This window comes from Ranitomeya variabilis, chromosome 1 (assembly GCF_051348905.1).
Source record: "Ranitomeya variabilis isolate aRanVar5 chromosome 1, aRanVar5.hap1, whole genome shotgun sequence".
Taxonomy (NCBI): Eukaryota; Metazoa; Chordata; class Amphibia; order Anura; family Dendrobatidae; genus Ranitomeya; species Ranitomeya variabilis.
This window is the reverse complement of record NC_135232.1, coordinates 749,747,650-749,775,577: the sequence shown is the minus strand read 5'-3', so window position 1 is coordinate 749,775,577 and position 27,928 is coordinate 749,747,650. Positions and strand designations below refer to the sequence as shown.

At 47.6% G+C, this 27,928-nt stretch overlaps 1 protein-coding gene across 1 annotated transcript in view; it reads left to right on the top strand.

Annotated features, from left to right (window-relative positions):
• The window catches only part of CACNA1S (calcium voltage-gated channel subunit alpha1 S), a 422,207-nt gene that overhangs the window by 113,349 nt on the left and 280,930 nt on the right, over positions 1-27,928 (top strand). Inside the window, exon 5 of the mRNA XM_077270340.1 lies at positions 21,991-22,143. Coding sequence (XP_077126455.1) covers positions 21,991-22,143 — 153 coding nt within the window. The remainder of the gene's footprint in view (positions 1-21,990; positions 22,144-27,928) is intronic.

Here is a 27,928-nt window from a genome sequence, read left to right as displayed (position 1 = left end):
GACACTGCGAGGCGGGATCTTGGCCAGCGCACCCGCACAGGCGCAGCCAGCCTGACACCAAATGATGTCAGAAGACGGGCAGCGCAAAATGTGTGCATGGCCAAGGGCTAACCTAACAGCGCAGGCTCTGGGACAGATTCAAACAACGCTGAGGAGGCGGCGCACGGCGCCAAGGGGGTAAAACTGATGGCTGTGCTGCGTCACACGACAAAGGAAAGTTCCACCTACCGGACGGTTTAACGCTGTGAGGGGACACATTTCATAAGTGTTAGGTTGAGCATGTGCAAGGAGCACCACGAAAAGAGGCACTTTCTCCCTTTGCATCATTCATTACTGCTGCACAAGGTGGCTCCTTCAGTAACAAACGCCTGGGGGGGGGGGGGACAGGTTCCCTTAAATGTAACTTGTTGTGCCTGCGTGGCGGTCGCAGTACACGTTGCCGTATACACAGCAGGGGAACAGCTGGCGGTGCTGAACCCCAATAACACATTGGCGAGGTGTTTGGCTCTGTGCGTACAGCACTTCTGGACGGCAACTGGCGGTGTTGGAGCCCAGGGACAGGTGGAGGAGGTGGAGGAGGTAGGAGGGATTGCCACACACACAGCAGGGGAACAGCTGACGTTACTGAACCCCAATAACAGAGGAGCGACTGTTGACTGTGCGTACAGCACTTCTGGATGGCAACTGGCGGTGTTGGAGCCCAGGGACAGGTGGAGGAGGAGGAGGTGGAGGAGGTAGGAGGGATTGCCACACACACAGCAGGGGAACAGCTGACGTTACTGAACCCCAATAACAGAGGAGGGACTGTTGACTGTGCGTACAGCACTTCTGGACGGCAACTGGCGGTGTTGGAGCCCAGGGACAGGTGGAGGAGGAGGAGGTGGAGGAGGTAGGAGGGATTGCCACACACACAGCAGGGGAACAGCTGACGTTACTGAACCCCAATAACAGTGGAGGGACTGTTGACTGTGCGTACAGCACTTCTGGATGGCAACTGGCGGTGTTGGAGCCCAGGGACAGGAGGGGGAGGTGGAGGAGGTAGGAGGGATTGCCACACACAGCAGGGGAACAGCTGACGTTACTGAACCCCAATAACAGAGGAGGGACTGTTGACTGTGCGTACAGCACTTCTGGACGGCAACTGGCGGTGTTGGAGCCCAGGGACAGGTGGAGGAGGAGGAGGTGGAGGAGGTAGGAGGGATTGCCACACACACAGCAGGGGAACAGCTGACGTTACTGAACCCCAATAACAGTGGAGGGACTGTTGACTGTGCGTACAGCACTTCTGGATGGCAACTGGCGGTGTTGGAGCCCAGGGACAGGAGGGGGAGGTGGAGGAGGTAGGAGGGATTGCCACACACACAGCAGGGGAACAGCTGACGTTACTGAACCCCAATAACAGAGGAGCGACTGTTGACTGTGCGTACAGCACTTCTGGACGGCAACTGGCGGTGTTGGAGCCCAGGGACAGGTGGAGGAGGAGGAGGTGGAGGAGGTAGGAGGGATTGCCACACACACAGCAGGGGAACAGCTGACGTTACTGAACCCCAATAACAGAGGAGGGACTGTTGACTGTGCGTACAGCACTTCTGGACGGCAACTGGCGGTGTTGGAGCCCAGGGACAGGTGGAGGAGGAGGAGGTGGAGGAGGTAGGAGGGATTGCCACACACACAGCAGGGGAACAGCTGACGTTACTGAACCCCAATAACAGTGGAGGGACTGTTGACTGTGCGTACAGCACTTCTGGACGGCAACTGGCGGTGTTGGAGCCCAGGGACAGGAGGGGGAGGTGGAGGAGGTAGGAGGGATTGCCACACACACAGCAGGGGAACAGCTGACGTTACTGAACCCCAATAACAGAGGAGCGACTGTTGACTGTGCGTACAGCACTTCTGGACGGCAACTGGCGGTGTTGGAGCCCAGGGACAGGTGGAGGAGGAGGAGGTGGAGGAGGTAGGAGGGATTGCCACACACACAGCAGGGGAACAGCTGACGTTACTGAACCCCAATAACAGAGGAGGGATTGTTGACTGTGCGTACAGCACTTCTGGACGGCAACTGGCGGTGTTGGAGCCCAGGGACAGGTGGAGGAGGAGGAGGTGGAGGAGGTAGGAGGGATTGCCACACACACAGCAGGGGAACAGCTGACGTTACTGAACCCCAATAACAGTGGAGGGACTGTTGACTGTGCGTACAGCACTTCTGGACGGCAACTGGCGGTGTTGGAGCCCAGGGACAGGAGGGGGAGGTGGAGGAGGTAGGAGGGATTGCCACACACACAGCAGGGGAACAGCTGACGTTACTGAACCCCAATAACAGAGGAGCGACTGTTGACTGTGCGTACAGCACTTCTGGACGGCAACTGGCGGTGTTGGAGCCCAGGGACAGGTGGAAAAGCAGAGGAACACAATGTAGGCCGAAGCCTGAGAAAGTCGAAAGGGAACCTTTAACCCCCCCCACGGCGTTTGTAGCTGAAAGAGCCAGCTTGTGCAGCACAAAAGATGCAAAAGGAAAAGGTGGCTCTTTTCATCAGGCTCCTTGCAAACACAGAACTAAACACTTATAAAATGTGTCCCCTGAAACCGTGAAACCGTCCCGGAGGTGGGACTTTCCTTCGTAATATGACGCAGCACAGCCGTCTGTTGTGAATTTGGATTCTGGGCTCCCCCGGTGGCCGCTTGTGGAATTGGACTTGTCATCCTCTTTCCTGTTTCACCTGATTCCATCAGTAGTGGGTGTCGCTATTTAAGCTCATTTCTCTGGTGGTTTCTTGCCGGTCAACAATGTTATCTGATGCCTCTCAGTGCTTGTTCCTGCTTCTAGACAACTACTGATAAGTTGGACTTTTGTCCATGTTTTGTTTTGCCTATTTGTTCCAGTTCGCAGCTGAAGTTTTGTTACTGTGTCTGGAAAGCTCTCGTCGATCAGGGATTGCTACTCTGGCGTTATGAGTTAATGCCAGAGTTTAAGGTAATCTCTGGATGGTGTTTTGTTAGTATTTTTCTGCTGACCATGAAAGTATACTATCTGTCTTCTGCTATCTAGTAAGCGGACCTCAAATTTGCTAAGACTATTTTCCTGCTGCGTTTGTTGTTTCATCTGAACTCACCGTCATTATATGTGGGGGGCTACTGTCTTCTTTGGAATATTTCTCTAGAGGTGAGCCAGGTCTTATATTTCCCTCTGCTAGCTATTTAGGTCTTAGGCCAGAGCTGGGCATCTAGCGATAAATAGGAAATGCTACCTGGCTATTTCTAGTTGCGCGGCAGGCTTAGTTCATGGTCAGTATAGTTCCATCTTCCGAGAGCTTGTCCCTCTATAGGCTTGCTATGATCTCTGCCTGCAGAGATCATGATAGTTTGACCGGCCAATAAAGTGTTAAAGACCCAGGTTGAGAAAGGAGAGTTATAAGAAGTCTGCTGGAATTTTTTTTTTTTTTTTTTTCCTCCAGTCTGCCTTGCTGCAGTCTTTTTTCTCTCTCTCCTCCTAATCTCTGTATGCTCTGTGTGCACCTGACAATAATGGATCTCCAGAGTGTAACTGCGGGTTTGAATAATCTCATCACGAAAGTACAAAATTTACAAGATTTTGTGGTACATGCTCCGGTATCTGAGCCGAGAATTCCTTTGCCGGAGTTCTTCACAGGGAATAGAGCTAGCTTCCAGAATTTCCGAAATAATTGTAAGCTTTATTTGTCCCTGAAGTCTCGTTCAGCTGGAGACCCTGCTCAGCAGGTTAGGATTGTGATTTCCTTGCTCAGGGGTGACCCTCAAGATTGGGCCTTCTCATTGCCAGCAGGGGATCCTGCGTTACGCGATGTGGATGCGTTTTTTCTGGCCTTGGGCTTGCTTTATGAGGAACCTCATTTGGAACTTCAGGCAGAAAAAACTTTGATGGCACTATCTCAGGGGCAAGACGAAGCTGAAGTTTTCTGCCAAAAATTCCGTAAATGGTCTGTGCTTACTCAGTGGAATGAGTGCGCCTTGGCGGCAACTTTCAGAGAAGGTCTCTCTGATGCCGTTAAGGATGTTATGGTGGGGTTCCCTTTGCCTGCAGGTCTGAATGAGTCCATGACAATGGCTATTCAGATTGATAGGCGTCTGCGGGAGCGCAAACCGATGCACCATCTGGCGGTGTCTATGGAAAAGACGCCAGAAAGTATGCAGTGTGATAGAATTCTGTCCAGGAGCGAGCTACAGAATTTTAGACGGAAGAATGGATTGTGTTTCTATTGTGGGGATTCTACTCATGTTATATCGGCATGCTCTAGGCGTACAAAGAAGCTTGATAAGTCTGTTTCCATTGGCACCATTCAGTCTAAGTTTATTTTGTCTGTAACCCTGATTTGCTCTTTGTCATCCATTGCCACGGACGCCTATGTTGACTCTGGCGCCGCTCTGAGTCTTATGGATTGGTCCTTTGCCAATCGTTGTGGTTTTGATTTAGAGCCTTTGGAGACTCTTATTCCTCTGAAGGGGATTGACTCCACCCCATTGGCTAATAATAAACCACAATACTGGACACAAGTAACCATGCGTATCAATCCGGATCACCAGGAGATTATTCGTTTCCTGGTGCTGTATAATTTACATGACGATTTGGTACTGGGATTGCCATGGTTGCAGTCTCACAACCCAGTCTTGGACTGGAGAGCTATGTCTGTGTTGAGCTGGGGATGTAAGGGTATTCATGGGGACGTACCTTTGGTTTCTATTTCGTCGTCCATTCCCTCTGAAGTCCCTGAGTTCCTCTCTGATTATCAAGACGTCTTTGACGAACCCAAGCTTGGGTCGTTACCTCCGCACCGTGAGTGCGATTGTGCCATAGATTTGATACCGGGTTGTAAATATCCAAAGGGTCGTTTGTTTAATTTGTCTGTGCCGGAACATGCTGCTATGCGGGAATATATAAAGGAGTCTTTGGAAAAGGGACTTATTCGTCCATCTTCTTCTCCCTTGGGAGCTGGGTTTTTCTTTGTCTCAAAAAAAGACGGCTCTTTGAGACCATGTATTGATTATCGGCTTCTGAATAAGATCACTGTTAAGTATCAATACCCATTGCCATTGCTTACTGATTTGTTTGCTCGTATAGAGGGTGCTAAGTGGTTCTCTAAAATTGATCTTCGTGGGGCGTATAATTTGGTGCGGATCAGGCAGGGGGATGAGTGGAAGACCGCATTTAATACGCCCGAGGGCCACTTTGAGTATTTGGTCATGCCTTTTGGTCTTTCTAATGCCCCTTCAGTTTTCCAGTCTTTTATGCATGATATTTTCCGCGATTTTCTGGATAAATTTATGATAATATATCTGGATGATATTCTGATTTTTTCTGATGACTGGGACTCTCATGTCCAGCAGGTCAGGAGAGTTTTTCAGGTTCTGCGGTCTAATTCTTTATGTGTGAAGGGGTCTAAGTGCGTTTTTGGGGTCCAGAAAATTTCCTTTTTGGGGTATATTTTTTCTCCCTCTTCCATTGAGATGGATCCCGTCAAGGTGCAAGCTATTTGTGACTGGACTCAGCCCTCCTCTCTTAAGGGTCTTCAGAGATTTTTGGGCTTTGCCAACTTTTACCGCCGATTTATTGCTGGTTTTTCGGATGTCGTTAAACCACTGACTGATTTGACCAGACAAGGCGCTGATGTTGCTAATTGGTCCCCTCATGCTGTAGAGGCCTTTCAGGAGCTTAAGCGCCGTTTTGCCTCTGCCCCTGTGTTGCGTCAGCCTGATGTGAATCTGCCTTTTCAGGTTGAGGTTGACGCTTCGGAGATCGGAGCTGGGGCAGTGTTGTCGCAGAAAGGTTCCGACTGCTCCGTCATTAGGCCTTGTGCCTTCTTTTCTCGCAAATTTTCGCCCGCAGAGCGGAATTATGATGTTGGGAATCGGGAGCTTTTGGCCATGAAGTGGGCGTTTGAGGAGTGGCGCCATTGGCTCGAGGGGGCTAGGCATCAGGTGGTGGTATTGACTGACCACAAAAATTTGATTTATCTTGAGACTGCCAGACGCCTGAATCCTAGACAGGCGCGCTGGTCTTTATTTTTTTCTCGCTTTAATTTTGTGGTGTCATACCTACCGGGTTCTAAGAATGTTAAGGCGGATGCCCTTTCTAGGAGTTTTGACCCGGACTCTCCTGGTAATTCTGAACCCACAGGTATCCTTAGGGAGGGAGTAATTTTGTCGGCCGTTTCTCCTGATCTGCGGCGGTCCTTGCAAGAGTTTCAGGCGGATAGACCGGATCGTTGTCCGCCTGATAGACTGTTTGTTCCGGATGATTGGACCAGCAGAGTCATCTCTGAGGTACATTCTTCTGCATTGGCAGGTCATCCCGGAATTTTTGGTACCAGGGATTTGGTGGCAAGATCCTTCTGGTGGCCTTCTCTGTCACGAGATGTGCGAGTCTTTGTGCAGTCATGTGACGTTTGTGCTCGGGCCAAGTCTTGTAGTTCTCGGGCTAGCGGACTGCTGTTGCCCTTGCCTATTCCTAAGAGGCCTTGGACACACATCTCGATGGATTTTATTTCAGATCTACCTGTTTCCCAGAAGATGTCTGTCATCTGGGTGGTCTGTGACCGTTTCTCTAAAATGGTCCATTTGGTTCCTCTGCCCAAGTTGCCTTCTTCTTCTGAGTTGGTTCCTCTGTTTTTTCAGAATGTTGTCCGATTGCACGGTATTCCTGAGAATATTGTTTCTGACAGAGGTACCCAATTTGTGTCTAGATTTTGGCGGGCATTCTGTGCTAGGATGGGCATAGATTTGTCTTTTTCATCTGCTTTTCACCCTCAGACTAATGGCCAGACCGAGCGGACTAATCAGACCCTTGAGACATATCTGAGGTGTTTTGTCTCTGCTGACCAGGATGATTGGGTTGCTTTTTTGCCATTGGCAGAGTTCGCCCTCAATAATCGGGCCAGTTCTTCCACCTTGGTGTCCCCGTTTTTCTGTAATTCGGGGTTTCACCCTCGATTTTCCTCCGGTCAGGTGGAATCCTCGGATTGTCCTGGAGTGGATGCGGTGGTGGAGAGATTGCATCACATCTGGGGGCAGGTTATGGACAATTTGAAGTTGTCCCAGGAGAAGACTCAGCGTTTTGCCAACCGTCATCGTCGTGTTGGTTCTCGGCTTTGTGTTGGAGATTTGGTGTGGTTGTCTTCTCGTTTTGTCCCTATGAGGGTCTCTTCTCCTAAGTTTAAACCTCGGTTCATCGGCCCTTATAGAATATTGGAGATTCTTAATCCTGTTTCTTTCCGTTTGGACCTCCCTGCGTCCTTTTCCATTCATAACGTTTTTCATCGGTCGTTATTGCGCAGGTATGAGGTACCTGTTGTACCTTCTGTTGAGCCTCCTGCTCCGGTGTTGGTTGAGGGTGAGTTGGAGTACGTTGTGGAGAAAATTTTGGACTCTCGTGTTTCCAGACGGAAACTCCAGTATCTGGTCAACTGGAAGGGTTACGGCCAGGAGGATAATTCTTGGGTCAATGCATCTGATGTTCATGCTTCTGATCTTGTTCGTGCCTTCCATAGGGCTCATCCTGGTCGCCCTGGTGGATCTGGTGAGGGTTCGGTGCCCCCTCCTTGAGGGGGGGGTACTGTTGTGAATTTGGATTCTGGGCTCCCCCGGTGGCCGCTTGTGGAATTGGACTTGTCATCCTCTTTCCTGTTTCACCTGATTCCATCAGTAGTGGGTGTCGCTATTTAAGCTCATTTCTCTGGTGGTTTCTTGCCGGTCAACAATGTTATCTGATGCCTCTCAGTGCTTGTTCCTGCTTCTAGACAACTACTGATAAGTTGGACTTTTGTCCATGTTTTGTTTTGCCTATTTGTTCCAGTTCGCAGCTGAAGTTTTGTTACTGTGTCTGGAAAGCTCTCGTCGATCAGGGATTGCTACTCTGGCGTTATGAGTTAATGCCAGAGTTTAAGGTAATCTCTGGATGGTGTTTTGTTAGTATTTTTCTGCTGACCATGAAAGTATACTATCTGTCTTCTGCTATCTAGTAAGCGGACCTCAAATTTGCTAAGACTATTTTCCTGCTGCGTTTGTTGTTTCATCTGAACTCACCGTCATTATATGTGGGGGGCTACTGTCTTCTTTGGAATATTTCTCTAGAGGTGAGCCAGGTCTTATATTTCCCTCTGCTAGCTATTTAGGTCTTAGGCCAGAGCTGGGCATCTAGCGATAAATAGGAAATGCTACCTGGCTATTTCTAGTTGCGCGGCAGGCTTAGTTCATGGTCAGTATAGTTCCATCTTCCGAGAGCTTGTCCCTCTATAGGCTTGCTATGATCTCTGCCTGCAGAGATCATGATAGCCGTCATTCCTACCCCCCCGGCGCCGTGCCCCGGCTCCTCAGCGTTGTTTGATTCCGTCCCGGAGCCTGCGCTGTTATGTTATCCCGTGGCCAGGCACACTTAGCGCTGCCCGTCTTCTGACATCATTTGGTGTCAGGATGGCTGCGCCTGTGCGGCCGCGCTGGCCGAGAGCCCGCCTCGCAGTGTCTTCTGATTTAATCCCACTGGGGGCCTGGGATCCATGGACATGCGCAGTGCATATCCTCGCCTCTCACTCCCCTCCCTACGGCTTCTTAAGACTGTGCGGTGTCACGGCCGTGGCATGCTATTAGGGACCAGCTGACACCGAACAGTCTGAAGAAGCCATAGGGAGATGAGTGAGAGGTGGAGGTTCAGATATGCACTGCGCATGTCCATGGATCCCAGGCCCCCAGTGGGATTAAATCAGAAGACACTGCGAGGCGGGCTCTCGGCCAGCGCGGCCGCACAGGCGCAGCCATCCTGACACCAAATGATGCCAGAAGACGGGCAGCGCTAAGTGTGCCTGGCCACGGGATAACATAACAGCGCAGGCTCCGGGACGAAATCAAACAACGCTGAGGAGCCGGGGCGCGGCGCCGGGGGGGTAGGAATGACGGCTGTGCTGCGTCATATTACGAAGGAAAGTCCCACCTCCGGGACGGTTTTACGGTATCAGTGGACACATTTTATAAGTGTTAAGTTCTGCGTGTGCAAGGAGCTAAACCAAAATAGCTACCTTTTCCTTGTGCAGCAGTAATGCTGCACAAGGTGGCTCTTTCAGTAACAAACGCCTTGGGGGGGGGGGACAGATTCCCTTACATTTCAGTTGTTGTGTCAGCGTGGCGGTCGCATGACACATTGCCGGCTACACAGCTGGGGATCAGCTGACGTTACTGAAACCCAATAACACTGGGTCGTATGTTTTGACTGTGCAGACGGCACTTCTGAGCCTCAACTGGCGGTGTTGGAGCACAGGAATTTAAGTTCAGGTGGTAGAAAGATGAACACAACAGGAGACCTGGATAACGTATACAGTGACCTAATTATTTAATCAGGAGGAGGAGTGGCAAATTCCTGCGAGATCCAGGCCTTGTTCATTTTCAGGAAAGTAAGCCGGTCAACGTTATCGGAGGATAGTCGCATGCGACGGTCAGTTAGTACACCACCTGCAGCACTAAAGACACGTTCCGATAATACACTGGCCGCAGGGCAAGACAGCACCTCCAATGCATACTGGCTTAGCTCTGGCCATGTATCCAGCTTTGAGACCCAAAACTTGAAAGGGGAAGAGCCGTCTGGGAGTACAGCAAGAGGGCAAGACATGTAGTCTGTCACCATCTGACGGAACCGTTGCCTCCTGCTGACTGGAGCCGTCTGTGATGGTGTAGACTTTTGTGGGGGGCACAGAAAACTGTGCCACAGTTGGGCCATACTGGTCTTGCCTTGGGCAGAGGCACTGCTTCTGCTCCCTCTTTGTGCAGAGCCTCCACCACTGCCTGGACGCACTGAGCTGCTTTGGAATGCACTAGCAGCACTTCTCTCAGTTGGAATGGAGAAGATGATGGAATTGACCAGTGTGTCTTGGTACTCCCGCATTTTTCGCTCCCGGTTCAACGGTGTGATGAGGCTTTCTACGTTGTCCCGGTAGCGAGGATCGAGGAGGGTGAACACCCAATAATCAGCCATGTTGAGAATGTGGGCGATGCGGCGGTCGTTTCTCAGGCACTGCAGCATGTAATCCACCATGTACTGCAGACTGCCAACTGCCCAAGAAACGCTGTCCCCTGCTGGAGGCGTGGTCTCTGCCCGCTCGTCATCACCCCACCCTCGCTGTACACACTGAGTACTGGACAATTCGGTAACTCCCTCCTCTGGACGGATGTCTTCCTCCTCCATTGACTCCTCCTCATCCTCCTCACAAACTGTCCCCTGCCTACGCGTTTGTGAGGAACCACGTGGCGCTGACTGTCCAGAAGATGATGGAAATGGTGAATCCTCATCCTCCACCTCTTCCACAACATCATCCCTTAGCGCTTGCAGTGATTTTTCAAGCAGGCAGATAAGGGGGACAGTCATGCTGACTAGTGCATCATCTGCACTCGCCATCCGCGTGGAATAATCAAAGGGACGCAAAACCTGGCAGACGTCATTCATAGTGGCCCACTCTGTGGTTGTGAAGTCTGTACGGCGCTGACTGCGACTTCTTTGCGCCTGAAGCAGCTGGTACTCCATTACAGCTTGCTGCTGCTCACACAACCGCTCCAACATATGTAACGTGGAATTCCACCTGGTAGGTAGGTCACATATGATGCGATGTTCCGGCAGGCGGTGTCGGCGCTGCAGAGCCGCAATGCGCGCTTTTGCCGTGCTGGAACGCCGCAAGTGAGCACACTCTAGGCGGACCTTGTGCAGCAGTGCATCAAGATCCGGATAGTCCCTCAAAAAGCTCTGCACGACCAAATTGAGCACATGTGCCAGACATGGGATGTGAGTGAGGTTGCCGAGGCCCAGAGCTGCCACCAGATTTCGGCCATTATCACACACTACCATGCCTGGCTGGAGATTCGCTGGCACAAACCACACATCGCTCTCCTGCTTGATGGCATTCCAGAGCTCCTGCGCTGTGTGGCTACGATTCCCCAAAAAAATTAATTTCAAGACGGCCTGTTGACGTTTGGCCACGGCTGTGCTCATGTCGGTCGTAACAGGTACACGTTCATCACGGGTCCATGTGGAGGTGGACTGTGACGGCTCCTGCAGCGATGATTCTGAGGAACTGGTGTAAGAGGAGGAGTCAATGCGTACAGAATGGATTCCTGCAATCCTTGGAGTGGGCAGGACACGTCCTGCGCCACTCGCACGGTCTGTACCCGGCTCAACGACATTAACCCAATGGGCAGTGAGGGAAAGGTATCGCCCCTGTCCATGTTGACTGGTCCACGCATCGGTGGTGAGGTGGACCTTGCTACTGACGGCGTTCAGTAGCGCGTGTTTTATGTGTCCCTCCACATGCTTGTGCAGGGCAGGGACGGCTTGCCTGCTGAAGTAAAAGCGGCTGGGCACATTGTACTGTGGGACTGCCAATGACATCAAGTCACGGAAGCTGTCAGTCTCCACCAGCCTGAATGACAGCATTTCCAGTGAAAGAAGTTTGGCAATGCCTGCAGTCAGAGCCTGTGCTCGTGGGTGGTTTGACGAGAAAGGCCGCCTTTTCTCCCATGCCTGTACTACCGATGGCTGTAGACTGGGCTGGGAGTGTGTGGATGACTGGGAAAGTGGTGCTGCGGTGGGAATTACAGCGGGTCTCTGGACAACAGGGCCAGAGGTTCTTCCACGGCGATCCTGGGAGGAAGCCGAACCAGCTGCGTGTGAGCTAGAGGAAGAGGCAACACGAGCTGAAGAGGTGGTAGCTGCCGCTGTTGGTTGGCCTAGCTCTTCAGTGTGTTTTTCTAACTCCGCCGGGTGCCTGTTGCGCACATGTTTCCACATGTTGGAGGTATTGAGGTTGCTGACATTTCGACCTCTTTTGACTTTTTGATGACACACCTTGCATCTGACATAGCAAATGTCATCTGCAACTGTGTCAAAAAAGGACCAGGCACTGCAAGTCTTGGGAGCGCCCTTTTTGGCTTTTGGAAGAGACGTGCTCCTAACGGGTGCCAAAGCGGAGGCTGCAGGATCCGCAGTCTTCCCCCTCCCTCTCCCTCTTTGGGCCGTACGGGGAATCTCGTCCTCAGAGCTGCTCCCACCACCTTCCTGTCCCTCACGCCAAGATGGGTCAAGGACCTCGTCATCTACACTACCCTCTGCCCCCAACTGCTCCTCCTGGGTAGTCTCAGCAGCAGAGCACGCACCAGTAAGTGGCACCTGAGTGTCATCATCAGCTGATGCGGCCTGCGATGTGGTGACCGGAGCCACTGGCCCACCCGCCTCTTCAGAGGAAGAGAGAAAAAGCTGTTGGGCATCACTGCACCCTGCCTCTTCTTCCATTTCTCCAATGCTGCTTGGCTGGCCCCCTGTTTCCAAGCCAAGAGATTCAGAGAACAGAAGTAGAGACGGCTCCTGTCCTGGGCTCTCTGTCTGCCTGGGCAATTTGGCAGGTGGTGAAGAGACAGATGGCTGCTCTCCAGTGCTCTGTGTCTGAGAGGATGTGGCACTAATTGAAGTTGATGCATTAGCTGCCATCCATCCGACAACGGCTTCAATTTGTTCTTCACGCAGCAGCGGTGTACGGCGCTCTGACACAAAGCTGCGCATGAACGACTGTTGCCTGGTGAATGTGGGTGCTGATGAGTCACCGGTACCCGCAGCAGGCACAGAATCCCCACGTCCCCTCCCTGCTCCGTGCCCACGCCCACGCCCACGTGCCTTACTCACTGCCTTCTTCATCTTGGTTGACTGATAAAGATAAGCAGAAAAGTAAGAACGGCTTTGTGTGCTTATTCCTGAACAACTCCTCCTAACAGGTATAAGAAACACTAATTTTCTAAAGTGTGGACTAGACTTTAATATGAGCTAATGTGGCCTACACAAATGTAAAGTGGTGTAACTGGTGTGTTTGGTGAACTTTATTATTTATTTATTTTTTGGGGGCTGAACTGACAACAGATAGAGCTGCAGTCACACGGAGACCGTGCAGACAGACGTAAACGGCGCTGCAAGGCCCAAAAACCCTCCTCTACGTTATCCTATGTAGTGTTTTTCCACAAATTAGCTGGAGACGGGTGGAAAGACACTAATAGGAATTTTTTGAAAAAATGTGCAGCAGCCTGCACTACTTAAAACAAAATGAAAATTGATTTGGCGGTATGACGCAGTGAACAACCCTGAGCTGGAGACAACCAGGCTACGGCTGCTCACAGACTACAGGGCGAGCTGCAGTCACACGGAGACCGTGCAGACAGCCGTAAACGGCGCTGCAAGGCCCAAAAACCCTCCTCTACGTTATCCTATGTAGTGTTTTTCCACAAATTAGCTGGAGACGGGTGGAAAGACACTAATAGGATTTTTTTGAATAAATTAGCAGCAGACTACACTACTTGAAAAAAAATGAAAATTGATTTGGCGGTATGACGCAGTGAACAACCCTGAGCTGGAGACAACCAGGCTATGGCTGCTCACAGACTACAGGGCGAGCTGCAGTCACACGGAGACCGTGCAGACAGCCGTAAACGGCGCTGCAAGGCCCAAAAACCCTCCTCTACGTTATCCTATGTAGTGTTTTTCCACAAATTAGCTGGAGACGGGTGGAAAGACACTAATAGGATTTTTTTGAATAAATTAGCAGCAGACTACACTACTTGAAAAAAAAAAAAAAGAACAGTATGAGGCAATGAACCACCCTCCCTGAACTGAATACAACCAGCTATGGATGGCCTATGTGGCTGCACTCAGACTAGAGAGTGGGCTGCACTCACACACACACACACACACAGACCTTGCAGATCGCTGTGAAAACAGCGCTACAAGGCAAAAGCAAGGTGAATAGTAGGTGAACACAGCGGTTGCTAAATTAGCCTTTGGAAAGCACAAAGAAGCAAATCGCTATCTCTAAACTGTCCCTCAGTCAGCAAACAGCGTCCTGTCACTAACTGAATTCACAGCAGAGTGATCGCAAAATGGCGCCAGCGACTTTTAAACTGCATCATGACATCATTTCAGCAGCCAATCACAGCCTTGCCAGTAGTTTCATGCCCTCCATGCTAAACAGGATGTGCCCACACTTGGAATCATTCTCATTGGCTGAATTTCTGCATTTTGAATCTTGGAACTTCCGATTCCGGTATCCGATACGCGGCAAGTATCGGAATCCCGGTATCGGAATTCCGATACCGCAAGTATCGGCCGATACCCGATACTTGCGGTATCGGAATGCTCAACACTATCCAGAAGGTGTGCAAACAAATATTAAGTTCAGGGTGCCAACAATTTTGTCTGGCCCATTTTTGGGATTTTGCGTGAAGTCATGTCTAATTTGCCTTTTTCTACATTTTTTGTGTTGTTCCAATACACACAAAGGTGATAAACATGTGTATAACAACACATTTGCAATTTAAATAATTTTCTGGGAGAAATACTTCATATTCTAGAACAATTTCAAGGTTGCCAACACTTTTGGTCATGACTGTATGTGGTGAAGATGTGTGTGTATCCATGTACATGGTGATGTCTATGTAGAGACATGTGTATGAGTGCATTTTTGTGAATGTGTGAGTCCTTGTACATTGTGACGTGTGTATGAATGTGTATCAAACTGTGTGGGGATAGAATAGGTGTATATCTGGCACCAGTGACCCAGAATAAATGAATGATGTAATTAAAAAATAAATAAATACCAAATACTTTATTTGAATCTTCAAAGTGCATGGTCATAAATAACAAAATCAATTAAAAAAACAAAAAGTAGGGGGATTACTTTTTGCGAGAATAACAATCTCCATATCAAAATAGAAAAGAAGGAGAAAACGATCTCCCAAATAGATTTGAACAAATGAATAAATTAACAAGGGTTGCTAAAACAAAATTGCATATAAAATATGCAGATAAAAATAGGAATAAAGCAGGAAAAAAACAAAACCAGTGTTGGATTGCTCCTCCTTTCCCTCTTCCACCTACACGTCCACCTCCTCCTCACTAGGACTTCAGCTTCCTGGTTATAGATGTTATTTTCATATTGATAATTCTTTGTTCTTTTACATCATTTCCCTAAAAAAAATAAAAATAAAACATCAAAAAAAATAAACAAGAAAAAAACAAACATGAAACCCCCCACAAAAACAGTGTTGTTTTACTCCTCCCTTGCATCTTACAGCTAAACCGCCACGTCCATCTCCTCCCCAACTTGGACCTCGGCCTCCTGGTTCTAAATTGTTTTTTGTTTTTTTTCAGTTAATTATATGCACTTTTAAATTAGTTCCCTAAAAAAGTCCTAACAAAAAAATAAAAATAAATAAACAACCCCCCCAATCCCCCCCTTCTCCAGCATGAACAGTATTGGATTAATTCTGCCTTGACTCTTAAACCTACATCGCTACATCCACCTGCTCCTCCACATGGACCTTAGCCTCCCGGTTCTAGATTATTTTTTCTGGTAATTCTATGTTCTTTTAAATCAGTTCCCTAAAAAAGTCCAAACAAAAAAAAGAAAATAAAACAACACCCCCCAAAAAGACCACACAAAAACAGTATTGAATTAATTCTACTTTGCCTCTTAAACCTACACTGCCACATCCACCTGCTCCTCCACTTGGACCTCTGGCTCCTGGTTATAGATTATTTTTTCTGTTAATTCTATGTTCTTTTAAGTCAGTTACCTATGAAAAAAAAACCACACAGAATAAAACAAGCAAAAAAACACGAAAACAGTGTTGAATTACTCCTCCCTTGCCTCTTACATCTACACCGACACATCCACCTCCTCCACTTGGACCTCCGCCTCCTGGTTCTTGATTATTTTTTTTATAATGTTAATTCAATGTTCTTTTAACCCCTTAAGGACTGAGCCACTTTGTATGTTAATGACCAAGTCTCATATTTAAAATCTGACAAGTGACACTTTATGAGGTAATAACTCTGGAATGCTTCAACGGATCCCAGTGATTCGGAGATTGTTTCTTCGTGACATATTCACAATTTTACTTTTAATTCTTATGCCCTTAAACCGGAGAGTTATGTCACCCAAAATAGTGTCACTGTCTACCTTAGACAGCACAGTTTTTGAAACATAATTTTTTGCTAGGAAATTACAAGAGTTAAAAGTTGACCAGCAATTTCTAATTTTTCAAACAAAATTTACAAAACCATTTTTTTTAGGGACCACCTTGCATTTGAACTTTTGGAGGCCTATATGTCTGAAAATACCCAAAAGTGACACCATTTAAAAAAAGCACCCCTCAAAGTACTCAAAAAGAGTCAAAACCATATTCATGAAGTTTACTAGCCCTTGAGGTGCTTCACTTTTTTTTCACAAAACTTTTACTTTAGCCTCAATTTTTTATTTAATTTTTGTTTATATTTTTATGTACTGTTTTGGTGCATTGCAGGGCTTGGAAGGGAAAGAGCACCTTTTGACTTTTTGAACGCAAGCAGACACCATGTCACATTTGGAGAGCTCCTGATGTGCCTCAACAGTGGAACACAATGCGAGAACTGACACCTGCTTCTTAGTCACTTTTTTTTTTATTCAGTAGCTGAGTGTGTGGAAGTGGTGTGCCTTTAAGTCACTTTTTTTGCTCTGCAGCCATGTGTGTGGGAGTAGTGTGCTTTTAAGGCTACGGTAACACTATCAGCATATGGTCAGAATATTACCTTAGTATTTGTAAGCCAAAACCAGGTGAGGAAGAATCAGAGAAAAGTATAATGGAAACATATGCACCACTTCTGCATTTTTTTACTTACTCCTAGTCTTGGCTCAGAGTGCTTTTAAGCCACTTGTTTTTACGCTTCAGCCGTGTGTGGAGGACTGTCTTAAAACCCCTTTTTACTGTGCACCAGTGTCTTTCAGAGTACTGTGCCTAAAAATCACTTATTTTATTCTTCATGTGATGAAAATGAGCTTTCCTTCTGGTTACATACGGCTGCATAGTTTGGTCTCAGAAGAAACTTGTGAGAGTAGATTATATGGGGTAATTCAACTATTATCTTCACAGAACATGAGGTACATGCATCAGTTTCTCAATACAGCATAACAGGAAGTCTGAAAGGACCTTTTACTAGAGACAAAATTAAACCAAAGTACAACAAGTATATGCATTACATTCAACTAAGCATATAACAGTAACAACATCGCCATCTACTGTCAGAAAAGTGTAAACTTCTCATGCACACAAATAAGTGTGTATCTGTTGCATATATGCCAACACATACATCTCTTCTGCTGTCCACAACATGCTAGTTTCTGTCCATGCATTCATTGACAAATTCAGACTGTTTATGATCATCTGTAGGCAGAAATTCCCAACAGAATTTACTGATTCAATGACCATTTGCAGTTTCACTGTACCATCCATGTGTACACGGTAGTCGTAGGAGAGGGTATCATCTTTAAAACTCTGATTATCCATTCAACCCAACATGGAACACAGCCAGTACGAGACGGGGGTGGTTGGAAGGGGAAAGGCCTTGCTGTGTCTCAAAGCTGTAGGCTTATGGAAAATACTCATGGCAAAGGGAGGATGAGGTGACAGTCCTCCAGAGGACACTATGGTCACCTGGCCTTGTTATCCATCACACCCAAAGTGACTAGGCAGTGCCTCTGTCAGTCTTAGACCTGCCTCCACCACAGGGGTCCTTTTCTTCTTATGTTTTTTTACAGTGGCATGTAAAAGTTTGGGCACCCCTGGTCAAAATTACTGTTATTGTGAACAGTTAAGCAAGTTGAAGATTAAATGTTCTCTAAAAGGGATTAAAATAAGATGACACATCTCCTGTGTCTTTTATGCAAAAAAATATATATATTGTAAGATGGCCACCAGACACGTCCTTGAGGGAAGATATGTATCATCGAGGTTGGTAGCTTCGGTAATGTAAGCCCGGGAAAGCATGCTCCAGCACATATAGCGCTGAGTTAACAGGGCGTATCAGGGCCAGATTTTACAAGCAGCCATAGATATTGGTGGGACTGACTGCTTGCATATCCCACCCCAGGGTCGTGGTACGGCAGATAAAATGGAGGCCAGTTTTCTCATTCAGTGGGCTATTATCGTGGGTTTATCCCTAACTTTGCCATGCCTCTTTGATTGACCTCCTGAAAGGAACAATGTCAGCTATGGCTAAGTGGTCTCCAGAAGCTGAGATGACCTTCCAGGAACTGAAGCTAGCCCTGTGTAAACAACCTTTGTTGGTGGCACCGAATTACTCTAAAACATTTGTTGTCCAGACAAAAGTGTCATATGTAAAGCTGGGTGCTATCACAAGAGGTGAATTGGACAGAGCATCCCTTAATGTATCTAAGTCAGAAGCGGTCATCCTGCGAGAAGAATTACTCCATAGTGGAGATGAAATGTTTGGCCATCAAGTGGGAATTGAACATGCTAAGGTACCACCTCTTAGGCAGGATATTCAGGCTAATTTCAGAACATGCCCCGCTGAGGTGGATGAGGTAGAAGAAGGGGAACAATGTCTAAGTGATCAAGTGGTTCCTAGCAATTCAAGATTTTAGTTTCCATGTAGAGCATAAACCTGGGAAATTGCATGGCAATGCTGACGCACTGTTGAGGGTCTACAGATTTTATGGCGGAAGGTGCCAAGCCCCCAGCTGTGGGCAGAGGGAGGTTGGTATGTAAGATGGCCCCGGACAGGTCCTTGAGGGGAAGATATGTATAATCAAGGTTGTGAGTTTCGATGATGTAAGCCTGGGAAAGCAGGTTCCAGCATGTATAGTGCTGAGAGAGTTAATAGGGCATATCAGGGCTGGGTTTTACAAGCAGTCATAGAGATGGGTGGGACTAACTGCTCACATATGTCACCCCAGGGTCATGGTATGGCAGATAAAATGGAGACTTAGGGTACCGTCTCACAGTGGCACTTTTGTCGCTACGACGGTACGATCCGTGACGTTCCAGCAATATCCATACGATATCGCTGTGTCTGACACGCAGCAGCGATCAGGGACCCTGCTGAGAATCGTACGTCGTAGCAGATCGTTTGGAACTTTCTTTCGTCGCTGGATCTCCCGCTGTCATCGTTGGATCGGTGTGTGTGACACCGATCCAACGATGCGTTCGCTTGTAACCAGGGCGTTCTGCTTCTCTGCACTGTGAGCGCCGGCCAGCCGGAAAGCGAGCACAGCTGTGCTTTCCGGCTGGCGCAGACACAGTGCAGAGAAGCAGAACGCCGGGGGACAGACACCGGAATGTGAGTATGTACTGTTTTTTTTTTTTTACTTTTACGCTGGTAACCACGGTAAACATCGGGTTACTAAGCGCGGCCCTGCGCTTAGTAACCCGATGTTTACCGTGGTTACCCGGGGACTTCGGCATCGTTGGTCGCTGGAGAGCTGACTGTGTGACAGCTCCCCAGCGACCACACAACCACTTACCAACGATCACGGCCAGGTCGTATCGCTGGTCGTGATCGTTGGTAAATCGTTATGTGAGACGGTACCCTTATTCGATGTCTGTGATTGGAGATGTGGAAACCTCAGGTTTCTTTGATAATGGACAGTGACCTGAGCGAGTGAACCAGCACTACTGCATGGTTTATTTACTTTATTTTTTCACTGTGTGTTGGAAAAGTCTGTCTTTGTTTGCTTATGCAGAGTGGTTTATAAAGTCTTAAATCAATCAGCCTAAACATTTTAATAAAACCGCTTCCTGTGCCTACCTCAACCGCAGCTGAGTGAGTAAAAAACCCTACAATATATTCTCATTTTTTACATTTTTTTAAAAAAAATTTCAAAACAGAAAATGGGCCAATGCAAAAGTTTGGGCACCCAGCATGGTTAGTATCTAGTAGCACCCCTTTCAATTCTTGTTTGAGGGATTTTCATCCATTATTCCTTGGAAAATTCTTCCAGTTTTGTGAAATTCCTGTTTTTTTTTGCATGCACTGCTATTTTGAGGTCTAGCCACAGATTTTCAATGATCTTCATATCTGGAGACTGTGAGAGCTATTGTAAAACCTTGAGCTTGCGCCTTTTGAGGTAGTCTGTTGTGAATTTTGACTTGTTTAGGTGTTTAGGTTCATTATCCGTTTACAGAAGCCATCCTCTTTTCCATTTTAGCTTTTTACAGATGGTGTTATATTTGCATCAAGAATTTGTTGAAATGTAATTGAATCCATTCTTGCCTCTACCCGTGAAATGTTCCCTTTGCCATTGACTGCAACACAACCCTAAAGCATGATTAATCCACCCCCATGCTTAATAGTTGGCGAGATGTGCTTTTCCTGAAATTCTGTGCTCTTTTTTTCCACACGTACCCCTTTGATCATTGTGGCCAAAGAGCTTTATTTTAACAATATTGGTCCACAGGACTTGTTTCCAAAATGCCTCAGAGGTTTTCTTCTGATGATTCTTCTATGAAGGCCATATTTGTGCAGGTGTCTCTGAAAAGTAGAACAGTACACCACATTTCTAGGGTCTGCTAAATATTTCTGAAGGTCTTTTGCAGTCAAGCAGGGGTTTTGATGTGCCTCTCTAGCAATACTGCAAGCAGCTATTACTGAAATGTTGCTTGGTCTTTCAGACCTTCTCTTGACGTACACTGTTCCTGTTAACTGCATTGTCTTAAATACTTTTTGAACTGAGGAAATGGCAACTTGGAAACGCTTTGCTATTTTCTTATAGCCTTTGTGGATCTCCACCATTTTCATTTCCAAAGTGCTAGGCAGCTGCTTAGAAGAACTCATGGTTGCAGTTTTTTGGTACAAGGTTAGAGAAGGCTGGGTTTTATAAAACTGGGAAATTTGTATCACTTGGACTTTCCTAACAACGATAGTGAATAATCCATAACCCTAACATGCTAATTAAGGTCTGAAATCTTGGTTACAATTATCTGCGCACGTAAATCTTCAAGGGTGCCCAAATGTTTGCATCAGCCCTTTTTGTAATTTTTAAAAGCATACCAGGATGAGGATGAGAAGCCATGCATAGAAGGATAGGGATGAGGAGCCATGCATGCAAGGATGGGGATGAGGAGCCATGCATACCAGGATAGGGATGAGGGGGCCATGCATACCAGGATAGGGACGAGGGGACCATGCATACCAGGATAGGGATGATGGGGGCATGCATACCAGGATAGGGATGAGGAGCCATGCATACCAGGATAGGGATGAGGAGCCATGCATACCAGGATAGGGACGAGGGGGGCCATGCATACCAGGATAGGGATGAGGAACCATGCATACCAGGATAGGGATGAGGAGCCATGCATACAAGGATAGGGATGAGAAGCCATGCATAGAAGGATAGGAATGAGGAGCCATGCATACCAGAATGGAAATGAGGAGCTATGCATACAAGGATAGGGATGAGAAGCCATGCATACAAGGATAGGGATGAGAAGCCAAGCGTACCCGGCTTATACTTGAGTCAGTAGGTTTTCCCAGTTTTTTGTGGTTAAATTAGGTGCCTCGGCTTATACTCGGGTCAGCTTATACTCGAGTATATACGGTAATCTTCAACTTGCTTAACTGTTCATAATAACAGTAATTTTGACAGGGGTGCCCAAGCTTTTACATGCCATTGTAAGTCATGTCCCTATCCACATTGGTTTGCAGGGCAATTGTCCTGCTCTTACCCCCATTTTGCTTCCTTTTGCAGCCCTCTAGCCCTTTATAGCCTATTTAATGCACAGACATTCGGGTTAACATTGACTTCTATTGGGTTCGGGAGCGAGGTCAAGTTCGGGGCCAAGTTTGGACACCAAACCGGGCTTTGGATGACATTTCAGATGAAACTGGACATCCACGGGTCCACCCATCTCTATTGGCCACTAGTCCTAGGCCAGTGCTTTGTGTTTGCCCCACCACCACCACCAAGCTAAGGTTTGCCAGTCAGCCCCTAATATTATTGCAGTAGACAGTTTATTAAGAATGGTGTACAAAACACAAGACTTGATGAATTAAGCACTCTAAGTTTTTCTTGTCAATTTTTACATTCTTTTCAGTAGCCAGAATTCCTACAACAGTATAAGTATAACAATAATTATTTACTAATGTTAAACATTTTTTTTTTATTTCCTAAGGTCTTCAAGTGGTGCTAAACTCCATAATTAAAGCAATGGTTCCCCTTCTGCATATAGGATTGCTGGTTCTTTTTATGATAATTATATATGCTATTGTCGGACTGGAGCTGTTTTCTGGGAAGATGCATAAGACTTGTTATTATAAAGGAACAGGTAATAATCAAAATTAATATATTGTTAGTATAAAATATGTCTGATGTTTAGTTTTACATGTTTTACTTTATAAACAGAAGTAGAGTTCTAGAACTACAATAAGTTTGCCAGCTTGTTTTTAGAAATAGATTTTGATACATTTGTATAAAAATTGTCCATACATCAATTGTCATCTAATGTGTTTCGAAGTCTTAAAATATGTCTGGAGGAGATAAAAAGAGGAGATGAAGAAAGCACTTGATGAGAGAAGGTAGTAAAGAGAGCTTTAGGCGACCCAAAAAAACACTAGCACTGGAGTGGTGGTAATCCATAAAGTGAATATTACTTTTGATTTTTTTTATTTTATGCCATGCTGAGCATTTTTAAATGGCTAGATAACGTCTATAAGCTACGACTGCAGAGTAAAGTGCTGTGCTAACACAGTAATTTATGAGACATACAATAAACACTGAACAAAAAAAAGGGAGCAATAAAATCCCACATCCTAGATATCTCTGAATGAAATACTCCAGTTGCAAATCTTTATTCATTACATAGTGGAATGCGCTGAGAAAAATAAAACATAAAAATTATCAATGTAAATCAAACTTAATATCCCACGGAGGTCTAGATTTGGAATAATACTCAAAATAAAAGTGGAAAATCAAACTACAGGCTGATCCAACTTCAGTGGAAATGCCTCAAGACAAGGACATTATGCTCAGTAGTGTTTGTGGCCTCCAAGTTCCAGAATGACCTCCCTACAACGCCTGGGCATGCTCCTCATGAGGCAACGGATGTTATCCTAACTCAGTGATGGCAAACCTTTTAGAGACCAAGTGCCCAAAATGCAACCAAAAACCCACCTACTTATTGCAAAGTGCCAACAAGGCAATTTAACCCGAATACTGAAGTTTTACTTTAGAAAAAACAGCTAATACAGAGAGCAGACAGGGGTAAGAGAGAACAGGTAACAGAGTAAGCAGGCATATCAGAGGGCAGGAAGGGGCAACAGAGAGCAGGCAGGGGTAAGAGAGAGCAGGTAACAGAGTAAGCAGGCATATCAGAGCAGGCAGGGGCAACAGTGTGCAGGCAGGGGAAACAGATCAGGCAGGAGCAACAGAGAGCAAGAAGGCGTATCAAAGCAGGCAGGGGCAACAGAGCAGACAGGGGCATCAGAGAGCAGGCAGGGGCAACAGAGAACAGGCAGGGGTAAGAGAGAGCAGGTAACAGAGTAAGCAGGCATATCAGAGAGCAGGCAGAGGCAACAGAGAGCAGGCAGGGGTAAGAGAGAGCAGGCAGGGGAAACAGGTCAGGCAGGGGCAACAGAGAGCAAGCAAGTGTATCAGAGCAGGCGGGGCAACAAAGCAAACAGGGGCATCAGAGAGCAGACAGGGGCATCAGGGAGCAGACAGGGGCATCAGAGAACAGGCAAGGGCAACAGAGAACAGGCAAGGGACAAAGAGCAGGCATATCACAGAGGAGGCAGGGGCAACAGAGAACAGACAGTGGCAACAGAGAACAGAGGGGCAATAAAGAACAGACAGGGCAACAGAGATCAAACAGGGATATCAGAGAACAGGTAGGGGGATCTGAACAGTCAGGGACAACACGGAATAGGCAGGGGTATCAAAGCAGGCAGAGGCAACAGAGAGCAGGCAGGGATATCAACAGGATGAGGCAACAGATAACCAACAGGAGCAACAGAGAGCAGGTAGGGGTAATAGAGCTGGCAAAGGCAACAGAGGGGTGGCAGGGACAACAAAATACAGCCACAGACAGGAGCAGGGGTAGCAGACTGCAGATATAAAGCAGGAATAAAGTACAGGCACCAGACTGCAGGCAGAGGGGAGACAGTGATAAATTGCAGAATCAAGAAAGAGCAGAGAAAGCAGAAAGCAAAGTAGAGAGTTTGGAGAGGACGGAAGAGCAGAGATAGAGAAGAGCAGAGGGGTAACAAGCAGAACCAAGTGCCAGGCAGGGAGAGTGGCCGTAGTGGGATCCCCAGTGCAGATCAGGTCAGGTTGCTGCCAAGCAGTGGTCTCTGTGCATGCTGCAGAATATATCTCCCCAGGCACCTGCTGCTCTTCTTGGCCTCATTGGTCACCAGTCACCACATCCTCCTCGGAGGTCCTGTTATGCTGTCTGCAGTGCACCCCGGAGCTCTTGGCTGCCTCCCGCAGCCTTCTCCCATCCTGCCTGTGTGCAGCTGGTGTGGGCTCCAAGCTGCGGCTGCTGCTCCGTGTACGCCTGGGTGGAGGGGGAACCATGCGGGGTCTACACTGCGCACTGCACCGCCGATCTGAGCTGCTACCCCACCCCCCAGCACAGAGCACCACCTGCTCGTGCTGAGGAAATGCTGCGCATGTCCACAGGAAGGGCTCTGCGTGCCCCCTCTGGCACGCGTGCCATAGGTTTGTCACCACTGTTCTAAGGGATCTCTTCCCAGACCTGGATTATAGAATCAGTCAACTCCTGGACAGTATGTGGTGCAATGTGGAGTTGGTGAATGGAACAAGACATGATGTCCCAGATGTGCTTGATTAGATTCAGGTCTGGGGAACACGCAGGCCAGTCCATAGTATCAATGCATTCATCATGCAGCAACTGGTGACACACTTCAGCCACATGAGGCCCAACATTGTCATGAATCAGAAGGAACCCAGGACCCACTGCATCTGCACATGGTTTCACAATGTGTCTGAGGATCTGATCCCGGTACCTAATGGCAGTCAGGGTACCATTGGCTAGCACATGGAGGGCTGTGCGACCATCTAAAGAAATACCTCTCTATACCATTACTGACCCACTGCCAAACCGGTCATGCTGGAGGATGTTGCAGGCAGCAGAACATTCTCCACAGCGTCTCCAGACTCTGTCACATGTGCTCAGTGTGAACCTACTCTCATCCGTGAAGAAAACAGGGCATAAATGTCGTATCTGCCAATCTTGGTGTTCTCTGGAAAATGCCAATTGCCCTGCATGGTGTTGGGCTGTAAGCATAACACCCACTTGTGGATGTCGGGACCTCATAGCACCCTCATGGAGTCATTTCTGACAGTTTGAGCAGACACATGAATGTTAGTCACCTGCTGGAGGTCATTTTGCAGGGCTCTGGCACTGTTTTCCTGTTCCTCCTTGCACAAAGGAGGAGGTAGTGGTCCTGCTGCTTGCTTGTTGCCCTCCAATGGCCCTCTACACGTCTCCTGGTGTACTGGCCTGTCTCCTGGTATCGGCTCCATGCTCTGGACATTGTGATGACAGACACCGCTACCCTTCTTGCCAGAACATGCATTGATGTGCCATCCTGGATGGGCTGCAACACCTGAGCAACTTCTGTTGGTTGTACAGTAGACAACACCTCATGCTACTGTACGTCTAGGGATGAGAGCAATGACACAATGCAAAAGTGGCCAAAACAACAGCCAAAAAGGATGAGAACAAAGAAATGGTCTGCGGTTGCCACCTGTAAAACCACTCCTTTTATAGGGGTTGTCTTGCTAATTGCCTATCATTTCTACCTGTTATCTGTTTGTTTGCACAACAGCAAGAGAAATTGGTTCACAATCAGTGTTGGTTCATAACTGGACAGGTTGTTTTCTGTTATGGACCTGGTGGTTAGGTGCACCTGGAATGACCTGATGGTTAAACTAAAAGACAGGACGAGCTCTGTCAAGTGGGAACTCTGCTGACCGCAAATCCTAATCCTATAACACACACACTATAAATAGCTGTGGAGCGTACCTAACTCTCCCTAGACGCCTCTTCACAGCCTAAGAGCTAACTACCCCTAAAGATAGGAAAATAAGCCTTACCTTGCCTCAGAGAAAATTCCCCAAAGGTAAAGGCAGCCCCCCACATATATTAACTGTGAGTTAAGAGGAAAGTCACAAACACAGGGATGAAACAGGTTTCAGCAAAGGAGGCCAGACTTACTAGATAGACTGAGGATAGGAAAGGGATCTATGTGGTCAGCACAAAAAACTACAAAAAGCCACGCAGAGTGTGCAAAAAGACCCCCGCACCGACTCACGGTGCGGAGGTGCCACTCTGCAACCCAGAGCTTCCAGCTAGCAAGGCAATATCATGTTAGCAAGCTGGACTAGAACTTAGCAAGTACTAAGAAATATATTTAGAACACAATGAACAACAAATGAACTAGCAGGGACTTAGCTTCTGCTGGAGTAGACAGGTCATCAGAAAGATCCGAGAGAGATCTGAACCAGTGCTAACACATTGACAGCTGGCATGGAGTAATGATCTGAGTGGAGTTAAATAGAGAAGCCAACCCAGCCGCAAACGAGAGCAGCTGAGGAAGCAACCTCAGAACCAGCAGTTCCACTCACAGCCACCAGAGGGAGTCCACGGACAGAACTCGCCGAAGTATCATTCATGACCACAGGAGGGAGTTCAAGAACGGAATTCACAACAGTACCCCCCCCCTTAAGGAGGGGTCACCAAACCCTCACCAGAGCCCCCAGGCCGATCAGGATGAGCCAAATGAAAGGCACGAACCAACTCGGCCGCATGGACATCGGAGGCAAAAACCCAGGAATTATCCTCCTGACCATAGCCCTTCCATTTGACCAGGTACTGAAGTTTCCGTCTCGAAATACGAGAATCCAAAATCTTCTCCACCACATACTCCAACTCCCCCTCGACCAATACCGGAGCAGGAGGGTCAACGGAGGGAACCATAGGCGCCACATATCTCCGCAACAACAACCTATGGAACACATTATGGATGGCAAAAGAAGCTGGAAGGGCCAAACGAAACAACACAGAATTGAGAATTTCAGAAATCTTATAAGGACCAATGAAACGAGGCTTAAACTTAGGAGAAGAAACCTTCATAGGGACATGACGAGACGACAACCAAACCAAATCCCCAACACGAAGTCGGGGACCAACACAGCGACGGCGGTTGGCGAAACGTTGAGCCTTCTCCTGGGACAATGTCAAATTGTCCACTACATGAGCCCAAATTTGCTGCAACCTGTCCACCACAGAATCCACACCAGGGCAGTCCGAAGGCTCAACCTGCCCTGAAGAAAAACGAGGATGAAAACCAGAATTACAAAAAAAAGGCGAAACCAAGGTAGCCGATCTGGCCCGATTATTAAGGGCGAACTCAGCCAATGGCAAGAAGGTCACCCAATCATCCTGATCAGCAGAAACAAAGCATCTCAGATAGGTCTCCAAAGTCTGATTAGTTCGTTCGGTTTGGCCATTTGTCTGAGGATGGAAAGCCGAAGAGAAAGACAAATCAATGCCCATCTTAGCACAAAAGGACCGCCAAAACCTTGAAACAAACTGGGAACCTCTGTCCGACACGATGTTCTCCGGAATGCCATGCAAACGAACCACATGCTGGAAAAATAGTGGAACCAAATCAGAGGAGGAAGGTAATTTAGGCAAGGGTACCAAATGGACCATATTAGAGAAGCGATCACAAACCACCCAGATGACCGACATCCTTTGAGAGACAGGGAGATCTGAAATAAAATCCATGGAAACATGCGTCCAAGGCCTTTTCGGGACTGGCAAGGGCAAAAGTAACCCACTGGCATGAGAACAGCAGGGCTTGGCCCGAGCACAAGTCCCACAAGACTGCACAAAAGAACGCACATCCCGTGACAAGGAAGGCCACCAAAAGGACCTAGCCACCAAATCTCTGGTACCAAAAATCCCAGGATGACCAGCCAACACCGAACAATGAACCTCAGAGATAACTCTACTAGTCCATCTATCAGGGACAAACAGTTTTTCTGCTGGACAACGATCAGGTCTATCAGCCTGAAACTCC